The 20,116-nt window shown below is 49.5% G+C and overlaps 7 protein-coding genes across 7 annotated transcripts; 3 read left to right on the top strand and 4 right to left on the bottom strand.

The window, feature by feature from the left end:
- The first annotated feature begins 1,556 nt into the window (after positions 1-1,556).
- On the top strand, positions 1,557-3,497 carry BC939DRAFT_453769 (uncharacterized protein). Its single transcript, XM_051555973.1, has one exon. The coding sequence runs from the start codon at positions 1,582-1,584 to the stop codon at positions 3,430-3,432; it is 1,851 nt and encodes a 616-aa protein (XP_051411591.1). The 5' UTR covers positions 1,557-1,581; the 3' UTR covers positions 3,433-3,497.
- BC939DRAFT_453767 (uncharacterized protein) lies at positions 3,498-9,182 on the bottom strand. The gene is made up of 8 exons (XM_051555972.1): positions 8,768-9,182; positions 8,398-8,445; positions 8,065-8,221; positions 7,435-7,911; positions 7,197-7,316; positions 6,808-7,092; positions 4,144-6,702; positions 3,498-4,018 (listed from the first exon to the last, which is right to left on the bottom strand). The coding sequence occupies exons 1-8, from the start codon at positions 9,098-9,100 to the stop codon at positions 3,579-3,581; spliced, it is 4,419 nt and encodes a 1,472-aa protein (XP_051411590.1). The 5' UTR covers positions 9,101-9,182; the 3' UTR covers positions 3,498-3,578.
- Positions 9,183-9,342: 160 nt separating this feature from the next.
- BC939DRAFT_503820 (uncharacterized protein) lies at positions 9,343-13,221 on the bottom strand (the record flags this gene model as incomplete). Its single annotated transcript, XM_051560444.1, has 9 exons — positions 9,343-9,391; positions 9,508-10,110; positions 10,204-10,493; positions 10,581-10,817; positions 10,919-11,680; positions 11,780-12,534; positions 12,625-12,813; positions 12,911-12,974; positions 13,066-13,221. 9 exons carry the CDS (start codon positions 13,219-13,221, stop codon positions 9,343-9,345), a joined length of 3,105 nt encoding a protein of 1,034 aa, XP_051411589.1.
- Positions 13,222-13,564: 343 nt separating this feature from the next.
- BC939DRAFT_493576 (uncharacterized protein) lies at positions 13,565-14,914 on the top strand. Its single transcript, XM_051559567.1, has 2 exons — positions 13,565-14,150; positions 14,249-14,914. Exons 1-2 carry the CDS (start codon positions 13,585-13,587, stop codon positions 14,889-14,891), a joined length of 1,209 nt encoding a protein of 402 aa, XP_051411588.1. The 5' UTR covers positions 13,565-13,584; the 3' UTR covers positions 14,892-14,914.
- On the bottom strand, positions 14,915-16,214 carry BC939DRAFT_453762 (mitochondrial carrier domain-containing protein). Its single transcript, XM_051555971.1, has 2 exons — positions 15,482-16,214; positions 14,915-15,388 (listed from the first exon to the last, which is right to left on the bottom strand). The coding sequence occupies exons 1-2, from the start codon at positions 16,180-16,182 to the stop codon at positions 15,001-15,003; spliced, it is 1,089 nt and encodes a 362-aa protein (XP_051411587.1). The 5' UTR covers positions 16,183-16,214; the 3' UTR covers positions 14,915-15,000.
- Positions 16,215-16,303: 89 nt separating this feature from the next.
- BC939DRAFT_453760 (uncharacterized protein) lies at positions 16,304-18,513 on the top strand. The gene has a single exon (XM_051555970.1). The coding sequence runs from the start codon at positions 16,447-16,449 to the stop codon at positions 18,475-18,477; it is 2,031 nt and encodes a 676-aa protein (XP_051411586.1). The 5' UTR covers positions 16,304-16,446; the 3' UTR covers positions 18,478-18,513.
- BC939DRAFT_453759 (P-loop containing nucleoside triphosphate hydrolase protein) lies at positions 18,504-20,115 on the bottom strand. The gene has a single exon (XM_051555969.1). It carries the CDS (start codon positions 19,870-19,872, stop codon positions 18,682-18,684), a length of 1,191 nt encoding a protein of 396 aa, XP_051411585.1. The 5' UTR covers positions 19,873-20,115; the 3' UTR covers positions 18,504-18,681.
- Position 20,116: the final 1 nt, after the last annotated feature.

The raw sequence follows: 20,116 nt of genomic DNA, 5'->3' as shown, positions 1-20,116 counted from the left end.
TATTGTATAAAAGAAGAGAAAGGAAGTCGAGACGAAGTTGCCTTTTATCTCTACAATAATAATTGGGGGGATGATCTATTTTATCGCTCGCGGTTTCAGGGGAGGATCCGCCTTTAAGGCAAGTGTTGTTTGTTTACGTCTACTTGTGTATGTATATATCTGTAACGCGCAGAGGTGGTCAATAAAGCTATGCATGCGTTGACGAGACGAGTTACTGGAATGATTTTCTACGACCGAAAAAGTCGGGCTAGTGGCATATGGCTCAACCATCATAATGGCACTAACGTCCCGAAGCTCATCCATTATTGGCTGTGTCTTAAAGATATCAATACAAGGTTCTCAAAAAGGATCTCTCAGCCTATATATGGTTATTGCAGGGTCTTGCAGTGATCTTTGCCAGTGTTGATGGCGAGGAGCTCCATTACCATGAATAGATCATTGGGGTTCCTTGCACTTCGACCTCGTAAGTGTTCGGTCCATAAGATCCATTTTAGCGCTAACCATCCCTTTTGAAAATCGATCGACTATTTTGGCAGATGTTTGGACAACCCTCGGAAGACCAGCATTTTTCTTTCACTCTCTTTTGTACTTTCCTTCTTCCTTTCTTTATTTTTGGTCAAAAAGAAGCTCTCCTGTCGCAGTATAGGACTGAATCAACAGTTTGATATAAGGGGCACGTACCAGGCGTTGAGTTGGCGTCCGCTATTTTACCCTCAGTGCTTTGAATGCTGCCATGGGGAGAGACGATCCGATATCCGATAGATTTAGGTTTGAATGACGACGAATGAAGTACACAGAAAAGATGCAATTTCATTAATTACATAGAGGGGCCTGGCTTGAGACGATGATAGATATTACTATATATCGAGAACCAGCCCTAATGGAGAAATGGTGGACTAAAGGGTTTGGTAATCGGAATGTAGAAAAGAGGAGCGGGGAGTCAGGGGGGTCCACACGATAGGTGCCTGGTTGTGGTTGTCTGCCTGCATGCACATATGGTGGTTGTCTATCAATGTTCAATCAAAATATAGACGCATAGATTACACGGGTCTTAAACGCGCTGCGTGTTGAGGCAAAAGTGCCGGCGAAGTACTCGACGGCAGCTATCGACTCTCATCCTGTCCCCGAATGCCCTGAAATGGGTTTAGACCACCATGGGCGACACCTTCATATTTGATATACACTACACATGCCGCACACCTGTCCCCTTATATAAAGGCCTCCCTCCTTCTCTACTTATCGCCATCTCTTTGTCTCAATCCCATTACACCGCTCTTCTTCCTCTCCTCCTCTCCTCCTCTCTCCCTCTTTTTGCCCACCATTGTTACCCTCTACCTTCACCAGATTCCACTGGATCTTTGATCCCCTTACCTACGCTAAAGTATCAGGCCCAATTGCCGTTGCTTGTTTCCTTTTCTCTTGTCTATACTTCGCCTGTTTCTCACCTTGTTCTAATACCAATACATTTGCCCTACATCCCATACCCACATAAACGCTACACAGAACACATAGCACCCTCCATCCACGGACACATACACTCACATACTCCCGTACACATTTTACTTTTCAAACAACCCCATTATGTTTAATAACATCAACAACAACAACAACAACAATAACAACATCATCAACAACATCAACAACTGCTTCAGCCAAATGCTGCCCTCCATCAAGAACGATAATCAGCAGGCTCTGCCTTCCCCAATGGTCTTTGAAATCGAGCTGGATGACTTCCCCAAGGATTTTACCTCCAGCAACAACGAGGCCAGTGTTATCTTATCTTTCACACAGGACGACTCGTCCGAGCTCGATCGGCTTACCCTGAACAACAATTACAAGCACTCAAGAGGGTTCCTTCAGGGTCCAGGCACACTCCATCAGTCTTTTGACTCCACGGATACATTTTTGGACTCGATTGCCTCCCACTCCAGATTCAGCTCCTCTGACTCTACTCCTGATCCAAATGACCCGCACAGATTTCCTTCGCCTTCTTCGCCCATGCCCACTGGAGCATTTGTTTATCCACTCCAGCTACAACCACCACCGGATGCACATTCACATCCACATCTGCAACTGCAGGCAATGCAAACCATTTGTGCGACCGAGATGGATCTTTTCTATGCCTTGCCTCAGCCTTCATCCCATTCATGGGACCCATCTTTGGGTATGCCCCCCTCCGATTGGACAGCACATTTAGTGTCCAGTAACGGCGGGTTTGTGCCGGACAACAGGGTCTCGGGGCTCTGTGTTGCTCAGGGCGTTATCGGTGGCACGTCCTCCATGCCCGATTACACGTCAGACCCTATGTCGTTCTTGAACACCAGTGCGGGGTTACTGACCCCTGGTGCAGGCGAAGGTGTAGGAGGATATTCCTCGGCGCGCAATGGGGGATCTGTTCAACTGTCTCTACTCACTGGCGGCCTGCAGGCGGACAGTTCTATGACGGGGGGTATGGGAGGGTCGATGGATGTCAAAGGAGGAGATGGCGGTGGACTTCACCTGTTAAACATGAATGGGTCTCCTGAGGGATTCGCTGTGGACGAAGATGCAGGGAGAGCGTTGTTCGCGTCCGATTGCGACAGCGATATCAATAATGTTAACTATACCAGCAACGTCAACAACTTTAACAATAGCGTGACCCACTGGTTTGGCCACGCGCGGCGTACATCCCAGCCGTCAATTCGACGTCAAACCTCGACATCCGCACTAAGGCCCAGATTCGACCCCTTGCTCAGCGTCGATGGTCAGTCCTCTGTGGGAAGATCAGCCTCAAGTTCCCTGGGACGATCGTCTTCGGGACGATCTAGTGGTCGCATGGCGAGTATCAACCATGCTAACAGATCTCTCCGGACGAATGATCCGCCCTTCTTCCCAGCAGTGACCCCTTCGTCATCGCCGTCACCTTCCTCCTTGACAACGAGCCAACCAGTACCAGGAGCAACAACAACGTTGGCGGCTTTGTCTACCGACATCCAGGGCCTTGGTAACAGCGTCCAAGGATCCGGAAGCGCGCCGATCCCACCATTGTTGTTTCCTCCTACTTCATTTGACATGTCGGGTTTGTCGCTTTCAGCTTCGTCTTTGTCAATCTCCTCCATTGTGTCGTCCTCTACAGTATCAATTTCATGTATGACCCCTTCCCAATCGATTGCCTGCCCAGGTACCACAACCGCAGCAAAACCATTTCACAAACCTCGTGTCTCAAAGCCTGCGCCTCAGTCCCTGGCTCCATCGTCGTCGTCGTCGTCCCCAGCGTCTCCTTCTCCTTCCTCTTCGCCATCGTCAGCGTCACCTTCGTCTTCGTCACAGCCCAAGGAGTTTTACTTCGCCAAACCGTACGAACACTCTGAGATCAAGATCGATCGACGCACCTGCAATAGCAGACAGGAGCTTAAGGAGGCACAAAAGAGGGATCGTCAACAGAATCCGTAAAGCACTATCAATCATCGCCCCTTACTGCCACTTCAGTTATTATCACTCCCCTGTCTCTCTTCGCGTAATATGTATTTCTGTACAACATCACTATTAAATTAATAATCCGCAGCGAATCGTGTTCAATGTTAACGCAACAATTGTCTTTAATGCTGCTTTGAATTATTCCGGTCACCGCTACTGCCGCCTGGCATGGGTGCAGAACTAGACCCTACAGACTGATGCTGGTGTCGACTACTTCCAATCGCGCCAATAGCCCCAAATGCGGATGCTGTTGGGGACGTCAATGATTCACCCGGACTAGTATTACTGTGCCCACCCAATCCTCCGAAATTTGAGTACTCGAATGGCGGAAGTGGCTGACTGTGTTGCTGCTGCTGTTGCTGTTGATGACTTTGCAAATGTTGACTGTAGGGCGATGTAGGGATCCTAGCGTCCGATCCAAAGAAGCTGTCCACGAACGCAGACGAGCCCACTTGCCGCTGCCGTTGCTGTCGCGATGAAGGGTACATGGCTTGTTCCAAAGCGAACCCAGAATTCCATTGACTATATTCTGAGACGCTTCCTTTGGAATCCGATAGCAAACCTATGCAAAAAAAAAAAAGGGAAACCGCGTCAATAATATAATATAATGTAATAATATCAGAATATAAACGATAGACTGCACGATATTTCTCACTTCATTTATTGCGCACAGCCCTTTATACGTACCATTGGAGCCATTACTGTCAAATCCAGAGTCAAAACCTCGGCGTGACGAAGAGAGAGCATGTCCATTCACTGTGCCAATGGGCGAGGGCAGCCCGTGGCTTCCATCGTTGCTACCTCCATGGCTGTTGCTACTTCCAGCCCACAAGTTAGCCATAGGCTGGCCGCTGCTATTAACGTTACCATTACTGTTGCTTCTTCCCCCACCTATGGCCTTCGATGGTCCTGTGCTGGATAGTCCAGTGCCCAGAAGGGAATACTCTGCTTCAAACTTTGCAAACTCTTCCGAGTCGATTGCGCCCGTCATCGCCAAAACATCCTTGATCATTTCGCCGCCTGCATTGACTATGTCCAGATCGCTCTCGCTATAGCCCTGAAGCCCATCCAAGGAGGATTCGACGTTTGATGAACGAGGATGTTGCTGATGAGAGTGCTGTTGATGTGGGTGCTGGTGCTGCTGGTGAGGATTTGCTGGTAAGCTGGTTAGGAACGGTGACCCAAAGGAAGAGCCTACACTGTTATCGCTAACAGGCTGAAGCAACGATGGGCCAGGTATTGACAATCCAGGAGTCGCCCAGAGGTTATGCCCCATAGAAGATGGTTGATATTCGTTGTTGATCGGCGCAGGGAGTTCAAGCGAAGTCGGCGTCATAGATTTGTTACTCATGCTTACGTCCCATGTTGATGTTGCGGCTGCAAAACCAGAGAAGCTGGATCCCGAGCCAAAACCTTGATGATCAGATACGTCCATGCTTCCAAACTTGCGTGTCATTCCGATCGTTCCAATATCACCAGTCGATCCCCTTACAGGTGCATTACGATCCAGTACAGCTGCCGATGTAGAGCCAGGGCTTCTGGGAAAAGAGCTGTGGCTCAGTTGGCCAGCACTGATCGGGGGTGAGACGATAGGCTTGGAGCTGTGGACTCCTGACGAGGCTGGACCGTATGAATATGGAGCACGCGTTGGTGGCATTGGTTGGGCTGTCCGTGGGGCAATAAAGCTGGCAATTGTTGTGGCCGGATGCGGTACCGGACTTGACATCGCGGGCACGCTCTGATTCGAAAATGACTTTCGAATGTTCGGGTTCTGTGGCGCCATCTGCGGTTGAGCATGCTGAACATGGGGCGGCGGTCGCTGGAGGACTTGTGTGGGGACTGAACGGGGCTGAACGTGGGGCGCCATCGCATGCGTCCTCTGCAAGATCTGTACGGGGTGGTTCATGGGCCGTGGTGATACCTGCTGCATTCCTAGGACTGTACGGTGATGCGCTTGCTGCTGTTGAGAGGTAGCGTGCGTTGGGTGGTTCAGTGTCGGACTGGAGGCTGGTTGCTGCGATGCTCGTACAGCGCTACTGTTGCTGTGGCCGTTCATGTAAGTCTCCTGTGCTTTCACCTGAGGAATCTTCGCTGCAAGACTAGCATTTGCCTTCGCTTTCGCCTTTGCTTTCTCTGCGGCTTGCTCCGCCTCATCCTCCGAATCGTCGGCCAGCTGAGCCCCGCTCGTCAGCAGATCGATCGCATCCTCTACACGTCCTTCCGTTTGAATCAGTGCCTTTCTGGACTCTCGCAATGGGAAGCCCATGTCCGTCATCCGCGTCACCACGAGCTGTGAGGGGCGATAGCTCGTTTTAGGCTTAGGAATGCGGGCTGGTGCAGGCTGTAGACTGGTCGTTGCTGGTAAGGGTGTTGATAGTGCCACTGACGTAAGGGCCGGTGTCTTACTGGTTCCTTCTGAGGGTGCTGCTGGAGAGAGCTTGGGAACTGCAGCGCTTGAGGATGAGTTTGCTGTTGTTAAGTTCTGCGTAACCTTCACATTGACCGAGGAAATGGCGGGGGAGAATGTGGCCGTTTCTGAGAATGAATCCGTTTTGTGGGCGGAAGATACTGACGTTGGGATTTCCTTTGTAGCTGCCGGCAAGTCGTTGCCACTCTTTCCTCCTTTCTTTTTCTTCTTCTTCTTGTTGCTGTTATTGCTATTTCCGTTCGGGTCCGACGCCATGGCTTTGAGACGCTCGAGTTCCTTTTCTTCTTCCAACCGTCTCCTGAGATCTGCCTCCAGTTTCTCTTCCTGCTTCCTTCGCGCAGCGTTGTCCTTCTCCGCCTCCTCGAGGGCCAAAGCCTCGTCCTTGCGCCGTTGCTCTTCCAATTGCGCATCTTTCCGATTCTGTGCCTCCTTGACAGCCGCCATTGCTTTTTGAAGGTGCTGCATTGTGCTGCGATACTTTTGCGCCTTTGCGGTGTTGGCTTGTTTCGTGTTAGTCTTTGTCGGTTTTTCGGACAGGGCGCTTTCCAGTCCGGCCTTTGCAAGCGATTCTGGTGTATTGCCCTTGTGATCCAGGGGGTTGATTCTTGCATGGTGCTGCAACAAAAGCGACACCAGATCTGCATATCCATTTTGAGCCGCGTAATGAAGTACTGTCCTGCCAGCAATAATGCATGTCCTGTCAATATGGTGCACCGTCCTCTCCACCAGCAACTTGCAAATCTCAAAAGGAGCAACATGCTTGGCGGCTGTGTGAAGTGGAGTTAATCCATCCTTATCGAAGGCGTCCAAGGGCGCGCCTAATACATGATCGGCAAAAAAGTGTGAGAATATGAATATACGCTAGAAGCTTTCCTCTGACGACAAAAAATAAATAAAAATTATGAAAATGCAGATGCGCATACCTTTGTCGATAAAGAACACAGCCAAATCGACACACCCTACTCGAACTGCTACATGTAATAGAGTTTCCTGGATGCCCTTTTCCTCACTAACCTCACCGACGCCTTCTACCATCGTTACAAATTCCCAACCAAAAAGACGCGTTGCAGCAGTTGTTGCGAACCGCGGCACACCCGTTAGCGAGCAGGAATCGTCAGGTGTTGAGCCAACGATCTGCTTGACTGTCTCAATCTGCGATCGTGATGTGCACTGGAATAAAAACGACCTGGCGTTCTGATCAGCCTCCGCTATCGATAATTAAATGGGGTAGCAAGCATGAAGACGTCAGTTTCGGCGACGATTCAAAGGTTCACACAGGTATTTCCAGTAGTAAGGCCGATAAACGACATACCAGCCTCCCGCTTCTTGCGCATCTCCTCCTCAAGTCTTTCTCTCCTCTGCTTTTCCTGTGCCTCGCGCTTACGACGTTCCTCGTCTTCAAGACGCAGGCGCTGCAATAAAAGAATGCGTTCTAAGGATAAAGAAACACCAGCACATAGATATTCCAGAAAATCGATTAGATCGAGTATCTTCCAACGGATTGCTGCATGGCATATTGTCCAGGGGCAGGCGAGAATCAAGTCGCGTACCTTTTTCCTGCTTCTGCTTTAGCCTTTCCGAAATCTTCTTTTTACGAAATTCCTCCTTGAGTCGCCGTTCCTCTTCGCGAACCCGGCGGACAGTCTCGAGCTTTAGCTTTTCCTCCTCATAGACCATCATCTTGACATTGCTCTCCTCGTAATGGTGTGCATAGCCATCACCGACATCGTGTTCCTCATCGTCGTCATATTCCTCGTCATCCATGCTATCTTCATCATCATCGTCTTCGTCTTCTCCATCATCCTCATCATCCTCATCTTCCTCGTCTGGCTCATCCTCATAACTGTCCTCCGGGAAGTCGAGAGTTTCGTCGCCATGGTCAACACCACATCCACAAGGTGCCCGCTGCTGAGAAGCCGCATGTTGTTGATGCTGACGAAAGTGCTGGTCGAGATGATCGCCATGAAGTAACGTTGAGGCTGCAAAGGCTTGATCGGTAAGCACCTCTCTCATCTTGGGGTTTAGTTCTATTAATTTCAGGGGTAAGTTAGGTCAGAGCGCAAGGCGGCTTTTCCATTAGTACCTCAATCGAAACGCCATGGTTTCCCCCGACAGCGTGCCAGTTGTATGCCCGAATAATGGCTTTACGCGCAAGTCCACTACGGCATTGATCCCATTACCTAGATTATCACGAATCAATGTCGCATACAACTCCATGAGCTCTTCAGGTGAAGGGTGGAGGATATGCTCAGAGCGTTGGCGCAAAAACTCCTCAGGCAGAGCCTTCCCTCCCGGCAGCCCTCGAGTCGTGTATTGGGTAAGAGCAGTGGTGATTCTCTATAAAACACGAAAAAATGTAAATACAATAAGACAACGTGAAATGGCATAGGGGACGAGGAGCGATCACAAAAAAAAAGGGTCAAGTTCCACTGCCATCACCATCGCCTATGAGCGCAACTGAATAATAACTGCTCCTGCGAATCGAATGAAGCTGATGATCTTTGCTGCATTACCCGAATATGATCGTCTGGTTCAATAGGGCTTCCTTTTTCGGGAGCCGTCTAAGATTCAAATCAACAGCGATGGAAACAAAAAGGGGCCTCGGGTCAGTAGGGTGGAAGGATGTTCATTCTGTGATCTTGCTAAGGAATGGATCGGTGCCGTCCTTGTGTTGTCGATGCTCATAAAAGTTCCAAATACCATTCCTATCCTGCGATTGTGATTGGCGTTGTTGGCCACCATTTCTGTCACCTTTCCATCCCGTAAACGTCCCTGTTCCAAGATGCTGCCGAATATATGTCCATGGCCTTCTGCCTCCTTGTTGTCGAGCGTGGATGGGAAGTGTTGGAGTCCGAGCAAGAGAAGGTTGTTGGATGCTTTTACCTTGGCATACTCGCGGTAGAACGCCTGGATTTGCTCGTCCTTGACCTTTTGTGCTTCTGCTGGCCAGTCTTCGTTCTGTAGTGAGTGTGCCAGACAGGGCGCTGGAGTTGTTGGGAGTGCAGGCATGGCACGGGATTTGCTCTTCTTAACCGAAGACATGTAGTATGGGCGTTGGACCTTCGGATGTGTGGAGGATATCGAAATGGATAAAGGGGATACCGAAAGCGAGAGAGAGGGAGAGAGAGAGGGAGCTGTATTATGGTTACTGAAGTTTAGCGCGGGAGAATAGGCAGAAAGAAAACGAGCGGAGACTGCTTTCACTCCATAAGCCATAGCTGAGAGTGATCGCCAATGTTGCAGTGCCAACACATTCTGGGAGGTACAGGAAGAAAGAAAGAAAGGGATGGCAGATTGGACACGCAAAAGAAAGCAGACATGAATGTACATTACACATTTGTGTATCGCTTTGTCTTGTTTTATTTCGGCACAAAGACTTTTCAGCAGCTACACTTCTCTTCGGGCTCTTATGTGAACAGCTCCTGGTCACATCACCCTTGTCAATAAAGGTCTGTCCCTTAGTCTGACATCTCGTCCTCGTCCGAGTCAATGATCTCTTTCGATTTGCTAAAGAAGTTGAAGGGACAAAAAAAAAAGCGTTAATACGGTCCCGATAACAATAAAAATAACGGCTATCCAACACTCAATGGGTTCCTAATCAATCGGCCAGCCATGCTACTTACTACTTCTTGGAGGAGACCTTGTGCGATGTCGGATCATCACGCAAGTCGTCCTCATCCCTGTCTGTGCTCTTGCTCCTTGCTCGCCCCTCAACCTCCGATTTCTTGCGCAGCTTGCCCTTCTTTAGTTCCTTTGCTTCTTTTGGCTCCCTTGGTTCTTTCGGCTCCTTGGGCTTGCGTTCCTTTTTCTGCCGCTTGGACTCGCGCTCAACGCCTCCGTCCAGATCACCGTCGCTTACTTCATCATCACTCACCACCATCCGCTTGCGCTCTGCACGCTCCCTGTTCATCTCATCCAGCTCGCGCTGTGTCTCCTTTGCACCCTCATCCAGAGCACGACGACTCTCCAAAATTTCACGCTCTTCCTGTACTTGCTTCTCGCGCTGTATCCGCTCTTCTTCGTCCTTCCTAGCCTTCTCAGCCTCGCGCTTCTTGCGAGTCTCGTCTAAGGCCTTTTGCTTCTCTGCCTCGAATACTTCTTGATCCTTCAGTTTTCTCTGAAGAATGTTTAGCAGTGAATCTCCATGTTTCTCGCGTTGGGCGGCAATTTCGCGTTCGTAGTAGACGTGCTCCTTTGTAGGAACCGTAATCAATGACTTCAAAATCCTGTAAGATTGAATTAATGACAGAGAGATCTGTCAGAAGCCATGCATTTCAACCAACAAAGGAACCGATAACAAATCGGCAACTAGCACTTACCCTTTGGCTGCGCCTAAGCCGATCATAGCATGATTGATGTCGTCGACTGTACGCTGGTCTGCTGAGCGATCCGATACAAGCTGGGCATAGGATTGTTGGATAAGAGCAATATCGTAAAGAGCCGTCTTGTCACTTGGGTTCAGACGGAACGCCTTCTGTGCCATTGATAAGGCCTGAAGCATCTTTTCAGGACTCTTTTCCTGCTTGGCCAAACAGTACTGTGCCTTTGCCATCGACAGTATGACATTCTCGTCTTCGTTGTTGAAAAACTTTTTGGAAACAGCCGCATACTATCAAATACAAGTAAAATAGAATTTCATAAGTGTCACGTTGAGGATGTCGTCGGCAGCCTGACCGCCAATAAGTGTATTGCTCACCAGAAGCACGGCATTTCTATATTGGCCCATATCCGCCGAAACTAAGGCCAAGTTAAGCCAGATTGTAGGGATAGCAGAGGCAGCTTCGCGAATCTGCAAGAACATCTCTCTTGCTTCCGTATGATGGCCATGAACAGCCAGTGAAATAGCGATACCATTGGCAGCATAGGCGTTGTAGGCGTCAATCTTCAGCACCTTGTCAAAAAACTCGAAGGCCTTCTTGTAGAACTCTTGTTTCTATCAGCAAAAAAAATAAAAATAAAAAGTCACCATCAGAAATATTAGTAGTCTGCGGCCGCTTGTAGTGCTCTCAAAAGGACCTGTGTATGATAACCTACCATGGCCATGTTGTCTTTCTCTTCACGAGCGACGTTAAGATGGTTGTTTCCGAGGGCCAAGAGGGTATACACATCGTGGCGGTTGATTTCCTTAACGATCCTCTCTAATGTTTTTCGCGAGTTCCTGATCTGGTTCTGCTTCTGCTGCAACATACCCATCAGAGTCCATGCATCGACATTCTTGTTATCGATCATGCCGAAAACGTCCTTATATAACTCAGCTGCCTGATCAAAATTGCCGCGGGATTGCTCGATGACTCCGAGACGCAAGTGAGCATCAGCATATCCGTGATACTTGCTGGCAATGTCCTTGTAAATCTCTTCTGCGCGCTTGATTTCGTTCCGTTCCTCATACAGACGGGCTAGGTTATATCGAATGGTGGTGATGGTTGCTTCTGTGGCCATGTCGGCATCGTCCTCCTTGCTTGCACAGATATCTAATGCCTTGTTGTAGCTCCCCTCCGCAGCATCGAGTCGACCATCCATGTGGCTGATTGCAGCGACGTTGTTCAAAAGCTCAGGCATGTACTCCACAGATTCACCTCTCTCGACTTTTTGTCCGCAAATTCCGAGAGCGAACATGTATGCCTTAGTAGTTTTGGCGATATCTGTCTGCTCCAACAGTTGAGCCATTTCTGTGAACATGAGTGGATCCTGGACTGAGAGCGTGTTCCTTTCGTGAATGATATTGGTGGCCTTATCAAAGAACTCAAGAGCTTTGCTTTTTGATGCTGCTGAACGCGAGTAGATCGATCCTAGAATCTATAGGGGTAGCAAGAAAGTGTTGAAGATAGTTAATAGAACACTCATTTTCTCCGCCTTGCGTGATATAGCAAACTCGTAATTTACTTTAAAACTTACAGCAATAGCTTCGACGCACTTTGGCTCCTTGCTGAGAATCCTCTCGAACGCAGAGATCGCGCCAGCAATGTCTTGCTTGAAGAGAAGCGTCTGACCGAGTCCGAACTGAGCCAATAGATTATCGGGGTTGAAGCTGACAGCCTTTCCGTAACATGCGAGGGCTTCAACATACCGCTCCTGTTGATGATGGATCCTGCCCATGATATAAAGTCCCTCGGACTGCACGTTCTTCAGGCCGTTTGCGTTCGATGCCTTGGTGGCGAATGCCATAGCCTTCTCCAAATCCTGGGTAACTGCGAAATGCTTGCCCATATAAAGGCCCACGACAGGGTTCTTCTTGTCGGCTCCATATGCGTTCTTTAAGTGCAGGAATCCAGTTTTGTATATTTGTTTGATTTCCTCCTCTGAAATATCTGACTCCTTGCATTTGTTGAACTGAAGGATCGCCAGCAGTACATGCGCTGTAGCATCCTGCCCGTTCATCTCGACACAACGCTCGAACGCCTGCTGTGCAGCCTCGACCATCCCCAGCTTGTAGAAACACAGTCCCATGCCGATTCGTGGGTTTGGAATGCAATCCGGCTGAAGTTTTAAGACATTGCGGTAGTATGCGAGAGCTTGGATATAATTTTCACGAATGAAAAGAATGCGCGCAGTTCCGAGCAGGGCTGGAATACTCCTGTTATTCTCTCCGAGGACCTGTTTGAAATGACGATATGCGTCATCCAGCGAGTTGCGAGCGAGCAAGAGCAGGCCTAAGTTTTGGTAGAAAATCATAGAGTGTCAGCCTGAGCAGATCACACCTGTTATCTTTGTTAACGAAAGTGAGTGTTCCCATCTCGCACCTTTGCTGATCCATGTTGTATCGTCCTTTGGGTTGATCTTTTCGGCCGCCCCCAGATGCTTCGTTGCTTCGGACCAAAATGCATTTCGTTCCTGGGGAGTAATTCCAGATTGATAGGCCTTGCGGATGTTGAGAGATGCGAGAAGGTTGTGAAGCGGAAGCCGCGGCCTGGGGTTGGTCTCATATTCGACTATGACCGCAAAATGAAAAGAATGTTTAAGTATAGGGCGCCGCTAAATTTAAACACGATGCAGGATGCGCTGTTGGTCATTGTGGATAAAGGTTACCATTCAGGCCATCGGTCAAGACCTTAATCGCAGAATCCGCATTCTTTTGCCGGGCATATTCAAGCTAGAAAGAGGATATCGTGGAACAGGCCAGGTGAGAGACCAACATTCCCCAGGTCTCTGATATTGTTGCTTCCTTCCGATCTGGCACTTACCGCAAAGAGGATATAGTTCCTGAGAGGTGCTTCCTCTGCTTTGAGGATATCAAAGAGCTCCGAGGGTGGGGGCAGGCTAGAGCGCGAGATCTCGAGAACGTTGTCTGACCCCTTTAAAGGAATCTCGAGTGTGCTGTTTGATTGTGGATGGTACATAGTGCCGAGCTGCAGAGGACCAAGGGGGTGACGTTGAAGCGTTCACAAAAAGTCGAGTTTGTTTCCAGGAATCTTTGGGTACTGAATGGCGACCCTGAGCGTTGCTGATGGCGAGGATGGTAAGGATGAGGACGGTTGGATACCTATATCACTTTCGCGTCAACTTCGTAGCCAACTCACGTGAAGTTCGATTCGCAGTCTCGACCACATTTTGTTTGTTTTCTTCAAAAAAAAAAAAAAAAAGTAGCTCAGCTCCACTCAGCTCCACTTGACTCCACTTCCATCTTCACATCATGTCCTTGAAAGCTGTTCGTCATGCGAAGCAGAGGCTTGCCCCTGACCCACGCAACTTGCACTGGGCCAATGGTCCGTCTACTTTATTGGCTACTTCCTTATAACTTCACGGAGTTGATATATGTATGTGTATTGACGAATCAGTTGGTATCATATTTCCTTCCTCTTGCAGATACCAACAAGTTCGGGCTCAAGATGATGGAAAAGATGGGCTGGTCGCACGGCAAGGGTCTCGGAGCTAAGGAAGACGGTGTTCAGGAGCATGTCAAGGTCCGGCTGAAGGAGAACAACCTCGGAGTGGGCGCCACCAAAAAGACAAGCGACAATTGGCTGGGCAACACGGATGCGTTCAGCAAGTTGCTTGCAGATCTGAACGAGCGAGTCGAGAAGGACGCTGCACAGAACGACAGCAAGAGCGATAGTAGTTCTGACAATCAGTCGGATGTGGAGACGGACGAAAAGAAGTCGAGTAAAAAGTCGAAGAAGGAGGAGAAGGAAAAGAAGAGCAAGAAGGAGAAAAAGGAGAAAAAAGACAAGAGGGAGAAAAAATCGAGCAAGAGCAAGAGCAAGCGCTCCAGCGATGAGGACAGCGAAGAGAAGAACAACATTATGGCCGCCATCAGCGGTCGCAAGGCGTAAGTCAATCCCGATATGCTTGTTTAAGCGGCACAAGCGAAATCATATCATTCTGTTCTAACATGGCTTACTTTTTTTACGACCTTTGAATGCATAGTTCACGGCACAAATATCTCAGGAACAAGCATGCGGCCCTTCAAAATGTAGAGCGACTCAACGAAATCCTTGGAATTAAATCCGAGACGGCATCTCCCTCGATCTCAGGCATGTCGACCCCTAATGTCGAGGAATTGATAACCTCGACCGACATTTTCGCTGCTCGCATGCAACAAAACAGCCTCAACAGTAGCGGCGCCAATGACATGGAGGAGCCAGCTAGACCAGTATTCGGAGGACTTGGGTTTGCTACCTCGGCCGGGGTTGGGTCATCGGGATTCAACAGATCAGGCATTCGTGGACTTGGGTTTGTCAAGGCCACGGTCTCGGTGATGCCGGTTACGATAGAGACTAGGGTCGAGGAGCATGTTATTGTTCAGAGTACCACAGAGGAGACATCAACAGCACTCCAGTCGCACAACAATGAAGACAGGAAGAGTAAGAAGGAGAGCAAGGAAAAGAAAGAGAAGAAAGAAACGAGAGAAAAGAAAGAGAGAAAAAAGAAAGAGACGAAGGACAAGAAGGAGAAGAAGGAGAAGAAGGATAAGGTCAAGGAAGAGAAGACGGGCAGTAGTAGCAAGAAGAATGCGAAACGGAAGGCCGGTGACTCTGAACAATCCAGCTCCAAAAAGTCCAAGAAATGAAGGAATTGAATAGATTTTTATTTTGCATAAATGAATATGAATGAGTAGAATCTAGGTCCATGAGGTATAAGCGAGTAGATTGTGCGTGGTGATTGTTTTTGTCTGCAATTTATACAAACCCGTTTGCCTTGAGGTATTCGAACATCGACATTGATATCGTTACACTCGGGATCATCCATAGAACGCGTGCGCCCATGCCCCGTGTGAAGCTGGTAAAACCACCCTGACGCAGCATATGCCTGATGATCCTCCCGGCGGACGCGTTCTCTTCGGTTGTGGCGAGCACTGATATCTGCCAGCGCGTCTTGACTACATCGACGATATTGGATACCCCTCCTGCGATGCCGGCCGCGACAGCTGCGCACGCGACAATTGTGGGAAAGGGCGGTGTCTCTTCGTGCTGCTTTGCGATGCTAAGAGGGATAGCTGTGTGTCGCCGTCGCCATGCCATGTCCTTGAGTTGCTCATATGTCGCAAAGTATATCATCGAGTATGGTCTGCAATATCGGGATGTGAAAGATAATGCCTCAGATTAGGCTTGTGTTCTTGTACAACAGAGTATAAAATATTATGGGAACTTGGATACATACACAAAGACACCGAGAGTGATGAAGTAGCCGCGGTAAAAGCCCAGTAACCCTTCTTGACGATAAATCCTTCGTGCCAGATCCATCGTGCCAACAGGTGCTTGTCTTTTAGATGCGGCTGCTGGTACTTTTGGTGGGATACTTGTTACGGCCGCTGTCGAAAAAGGAGATACAGACACAGATGTCGTCGATAATGCTGATGTTGATGCAAATGTACCTGGTTTTGAATTGGGACCCTTAGAAATGGATGTGGGCACGTTCTCGACCTGCTGCTTCGATTTTAGAACCTCCATTGGGGTCCAGAATAGTCCTGAGGATACCTCTGCAATGACGGCGCTAGCCATGTGGTTGACAACCGAGTCTGTGCTGAGATATGGGAAGTGGCGTGAGATGGAGTCTTTGGAGAGGTCGTAAGCTGTCAGGTAGACGGACAATCCTGGGGCGCTCAGGGCCAATGCAATCGGCAGTCCCCGGTAAAGACCTCCGTTCCTGAGGAGGCTAAGGAAGGTCGGAAGCAAGGGCAGGTGGGCATTCGAGACCTGGACGCGGGTCTTGAGGGTGTCGAGGGGGTGGGTGCAGAGACGGGAGCACAGAGCGGCGACACTGGACGCCATGAGATTGTTGAGAGTGCCGGGGTCCCTGGTGGGGTCCTCCCTGCAGTCAATGCGGACAGGTACATCGTTATTGGCGGTGGTGGTTTTCATGACATCCGGGCTTGAGAAAAGTAAAGTGAAGGGGCAGAGGAGAAGAGAAAAAAGAAAAAGGCTGTGTGGAATAATTTAAAGAATTTAAAGATTGTGTCCATCACATTCTTTCTCTTTGTCTCTTCAACTCATCATTCTCTCATTCCATTCACATCCATCAACATCGCCATCCAAGCTATTCAAGCGATCACAAACAACACAGGCAAGCAAGCGTTCTTACACTCAACCCAACAACCACAAACAGCTCGATAGACCGAACAAACGATGCACAGCATTCAGCAAGGTCGACCCACAGAAACCATCGCTACCGAGACCAGGCCCACCTCAAAATTCGCCCTACGCTTGTCCACATGGCTCAAGGACCACAAGGCCGCTAAGGGTCCATCTCAACAAGAACAGCAGCACCAACTCAACAGCTGCAATAATTTGGCCATCGCAGGGACAAGCAGCACTCAAGAAAGGGACCAACAATTGCCATCCTGGGTCTTTGAGGACCTTAACTCTCGGCCTATGCCATCGCCCTCTTTCCCGTCTTCACCCATCTCTGCATCATCAGGAGCAGCGACAGAGGCAGGCCTTGCAGCATTGATACATGAGTTCGGAGAAATGACCACTGATGGAGCGGATAATACAGATGAAACAGAAATAGTACTCGAGACACCACCGCAACAGCAGCAACAGCAAAACCAACTCCGTCAACATTTTCACCAACAGCCCCTTTCAGAACCCTACGTTTCCTTCAAAAGGTCGCAAGCAAAGTACAAGCAGTCGTGGCGGAGGACACGTCCCGAGTTGCTGCCCAGAAAGGCCCCCATCAAGCGTATACCTAGCGGCACTCAGGAGTTGACCTCGATCACAGGAGACATCGAGACCGACATCGCCATACCGGAGAAACGTTCAGCTGTTTACGTGCCGCATGATATCCTGCTCGCCATCTTTTCGCATCTCCCGTCAAGGGCTAATGCTCAGCAGTATTACGACCGCACTCAGCCATCGGACTTGCTTTCGTGTTCAAGGGTCAGTATGGCCTGGCGTCTGGCTGCCCTGCCAACTATCTGGCAAACCATTGTGCTACCGGACCCCCTTGACCGATCCTGTCGACGACTGTTGCACCTCCTGGCATCTTCGTACGCGTCTGCACAGGTCACGGGGAGGAACTATGACATGACAGAAATGGTCCAACGTGTCGAGGTTGATCTCCTTGAGGCAACCGAACTATTGGCGGACGATAGAGATTACGATTTACCAGAGGACTCGACAACTACTCCGTCCGTAGCAGCAGCAACAGCAGACATGGCCGCCATGACAGATCATATCACAGCTCTCCTACAGTATGTGTCACCCTTCCGGACACTTTCGATCCAATTGCCGCAGGAGATCGAATCAAGCGCGGCCGAGATTTTAACGAAGACTGCCTCGATGCCGACACTCGAAGCCATTGTCCGTGGCATTCAGGACGCCCAGATCAAGGAGCTGGACATGCCTTCGCCCATGTACTGCAGTGTCTCAACCTTTCCTGGTATGCTGAACCTAATCTCAAGGCTGCAAGATCTTAGGGTGCTTATTCTGGGTTACTCAAGTCGAGATTGGCCATTGCTCAAGGCCATCATATCATTGCCTCTGCTGGAAAGTCTTTGCGTGTTTGATTCGTGCTGGAGTAATCAGATCTGGATCTATCTGCTTAGCTCGTTGGGACCTCGACTGCGCGGACTCACTGTACTTCAAGGCCGCCGTCCACTACAGGGAGTTGTCCTTCGCGAGGGCATTGCTCCCTACTGCAGGAACCTGACCTCGCTCTCGATCCCGTTCATTCAGCTCCTGTCAGGGCCTGCACCTGTTCTCACGAACGAGGATTTGATCCCAGTCATCAAAACCTGTCATGGGCTCCAGACTATCAACATTTCAGGACAACGACTGTTGGGCGATCCAGTATTGGAGGTGATCGCGGATCTGTGGGGTTTGCAGATACTAGATATTCGAGAGTGCTCCCTCATGACCGGCCAGAACATCAAAGGCGTGCGTTGGCAGTCGATCCAGCGGGTACGCGTCTCTGGCTGCGGCGAGATCTCGCAAGAATTCATGGATTTAATCTTGCAGGCCTGGAGGTCTTCGGTTGCGCAGACAGGTCGATACATAACTGGCCCTAGTGCTGGTTCGAGCCACAAGTTCACATCTGTGCTGGACTTCAATCATGATACCGTGGATCCTGTTGAGATGGGCTGGGTTCGTCAACGGGAAGATGAGCCACCACTGGATCTAGACGAAGACCACTTCTTTGCGGACTGGTATGTTTAAATCATAATCCAACGCAATAAAAGCAATGAATGTTACATGACAGTTTATTCGATCTGTTAAAACGCAAGCGTTCTCGCGACGTCTATGAGGATGCAAGTGTGTATATGTATTGAAACCTGGGAAACAAGGCTGTCCGTTGATTTTATGGTGTTTTTGTGTCTTTCTGTTAGTTTTTCAGTTGTTGTTACTGTCGATGTTATTCAACTAGTTGAGTCCACTGGCCTCGCGCGACTTCTTCTGCAAGATCTTCTTGTACTCAAGGATGGTGCCATCGAAGACTGAGACACCCTTATCGACCACAATAATCGTGTCGGCGACCTCCTTCAACAGTCGGAAGTCGTGAGAAACCAAAACGACTCCTCCAGAAAAGTTCTTAATAGCCTCTGCCAGCGAATCAATCGACTCCATATCCAAGTGATTGGTAGGCTCGTCCAACAAGAGCATGTGGGGACGAGACAAGGCCAACTCGGCAAAGACCAAGCGGGTCTGTAGACCGTGCGACAAGTGACCGATGGGCGAAGTCTGATGAGATCCTGTAAGTCCATAACGACCAATCTGTTGACGCCAGAAATCGGTATCTTGCTGCATATCCGGGAAACGCCTGCGCATGTAGTCAATAGGCGAGAGATCCATGTCGAGTTGGTCCGCAGAGTGCTGATTGTATTTGCCAAGCTTGAGCTGCATGTGACGTTGAATACGTCCCTCTGTCGCGCTCAGCTCGCCCGTCATCAGCTTGAGCAAGGTCGATTTTCCAGCACCGTTGGGCCCGACCAATGCAACACGCGAGTCCATGTCGATTCCGAGGTTAACGCCTCTGTACAGAGCATCCTTTATATCTCCAGAGTATGCGAAGCCGACCTCGTCAAAGGCCAACACTGGAGGGGGCAACTTGTCCGTGTCCGAGAACTTGAACTTGAAGAGCATGGGTGGATCTACCTTCTCAACTAAACCGGCGGCCTCCATTTTGTCAATGATCTTTTGCTTGGACTTTGCCTGTCTGACCAAGTTCGAGTAGGTACCGGCCGAGGCAATGAACTTTTTGATATGGGCAATTTCTTCTTGTTGCTTGACATAGGCCTTCATCTGGTTGACTTCCAATTCAGCGCGGGTCTTGACGTACGTGTCGTAGTTACCACCATAGTACACGAGCTTTCGCTTGTGGTTCAGGTTCATGATGTTGGTGCAGACTCCGTTCAGGAAATCCTGAGAGTGCGAAATGAGGATGAGAATACGATCGTACTTGGAAAGGTAGTCCTCCAGCCACACGCAGGCCTCGAGATCCAAGTGGTTAGTGGGCTCATCCAACAAAAGAAGGGTGGGCTTAACGAACAGGGCCTTGGCCAGGGCAACACGCATACGCCATCCTCCGGACATGTCCTTGGTAGCCTTGAGCATATCTTTCTTGGAAAAACCCAGACCGTGAAGAAGGGTAGCAGCGCGAGTCTCAAAAGTTTGGGGATCTAGTTGCTCAATACGGTCATAAACATCGTCTAAGAGCGGGTTCTCGGCTCCATTCTCTTCTGCCAACATGTCCTCGACCTGCTTCTCTAGACGCTCAACTTCCAGCTTGGCTTCAATCACAACAGCCTCAATAGCGTTGTGTTCAGAAGGAGCGGCCTCCTCCTGCAATAAGTAGATC

Source organism: Gamsiella multidivaricata (assembly GCF_025024155.1).
Source record: "Gamsiella multidivaricata strain RSA 2152 chromosome Unknown BC939scaffold_38, whole genome shotgun sequence".
NCBI lineage: Eukaryota > Fungi > Mortierellomycota > Mortierellomycetes > Mortierellales > Mortierellaceae > Gamsiella > Gamsiella multidivaricata.
This window is presented reverse-complemented; position numbering and strand designations above follow the sequence as displayed.

What these genes read in the sequence shown, in the direction of transcription:
- BC939DRAFT_453760 (XM_051555970.1), top strand. Translation starts at nt 16,447, where the DNA reads ATGCACAGCATTCAGCAAGGTCGACCCACAGAAACCATCGCTACCGAG.
- BC939DRAFT_453762 (XM_051555971.1), bottom strand. Translation starts at nt 16,182, where the DNA reads ATGAAAACCACCACCGCCAATAACGATGTACCTGTCCGCATTGACTGC. An exon ending in ATCACTCTCGGTGTCTTTGT is followed by an intron (nt 15,389 to 15,481) that starts GTATGTATCCAA and finishes CCGATATTGCAG; the next exon opens with ACCATACTCGATGATATACT.
- BC939DRAFT_493576 (XM_051559567.1), top strand. Translation starts at nt 13,585, where the DNA reads ATGGTCCGTCTACTTTATTGGCTACTTCCTTATAACTTCACGGAGTTG. An exon ending in GCCATCAGCGGTCGCAAGGC is followed by an intron (nt 14,151 to 14,248) that starts GTAAGTCAATCC and finishes TTGAATGCATAG; the next exon opens with TTCACGGCACAAATATCTCA.
- BC939DRAFT_453769 (XM_051555973.1), top strand. Translation starts at nt 1,582, where the DNA reads ATGTTTAATAACATCAACAACAACAACAACAACAATAACAACATCATC.
- BC939DRAFT_453759 (XM_051555969.1), bottom strand. Translation starts at nt 19,872, where the DNA reads ATGCTCAAGGCTACCAAGGACATGTCCGGAGGATGGCGTATGCGTGTT.
- BC939DRAFT_453767 (XM_051555972.1), bottom strand. Translation starts at nt 9,100, where the DNA reads ATGGCTTATGGAGTGAAAGCAGTCTCCGCTCGTTTTCTTTCTGCCTAT. An exon ending in AAAGCAGAAGCAGGAAAAAG is followed by an intron (nt 7,317 to 7,434) that starts GTACGCGACTTG and finishes CTTTATCCTTAG; the next exon opens with AACGCATTCTTTTATTGCAG. An exon ending in TGTGTTCTTTATCGACAAAG is followed by an intron (nt 6,703 to 6,807) that starts GTATGCGCATCT and finishes ATCATGTATTAG; the next exon opens with GCGCGCCCTTGGACGCCTTC.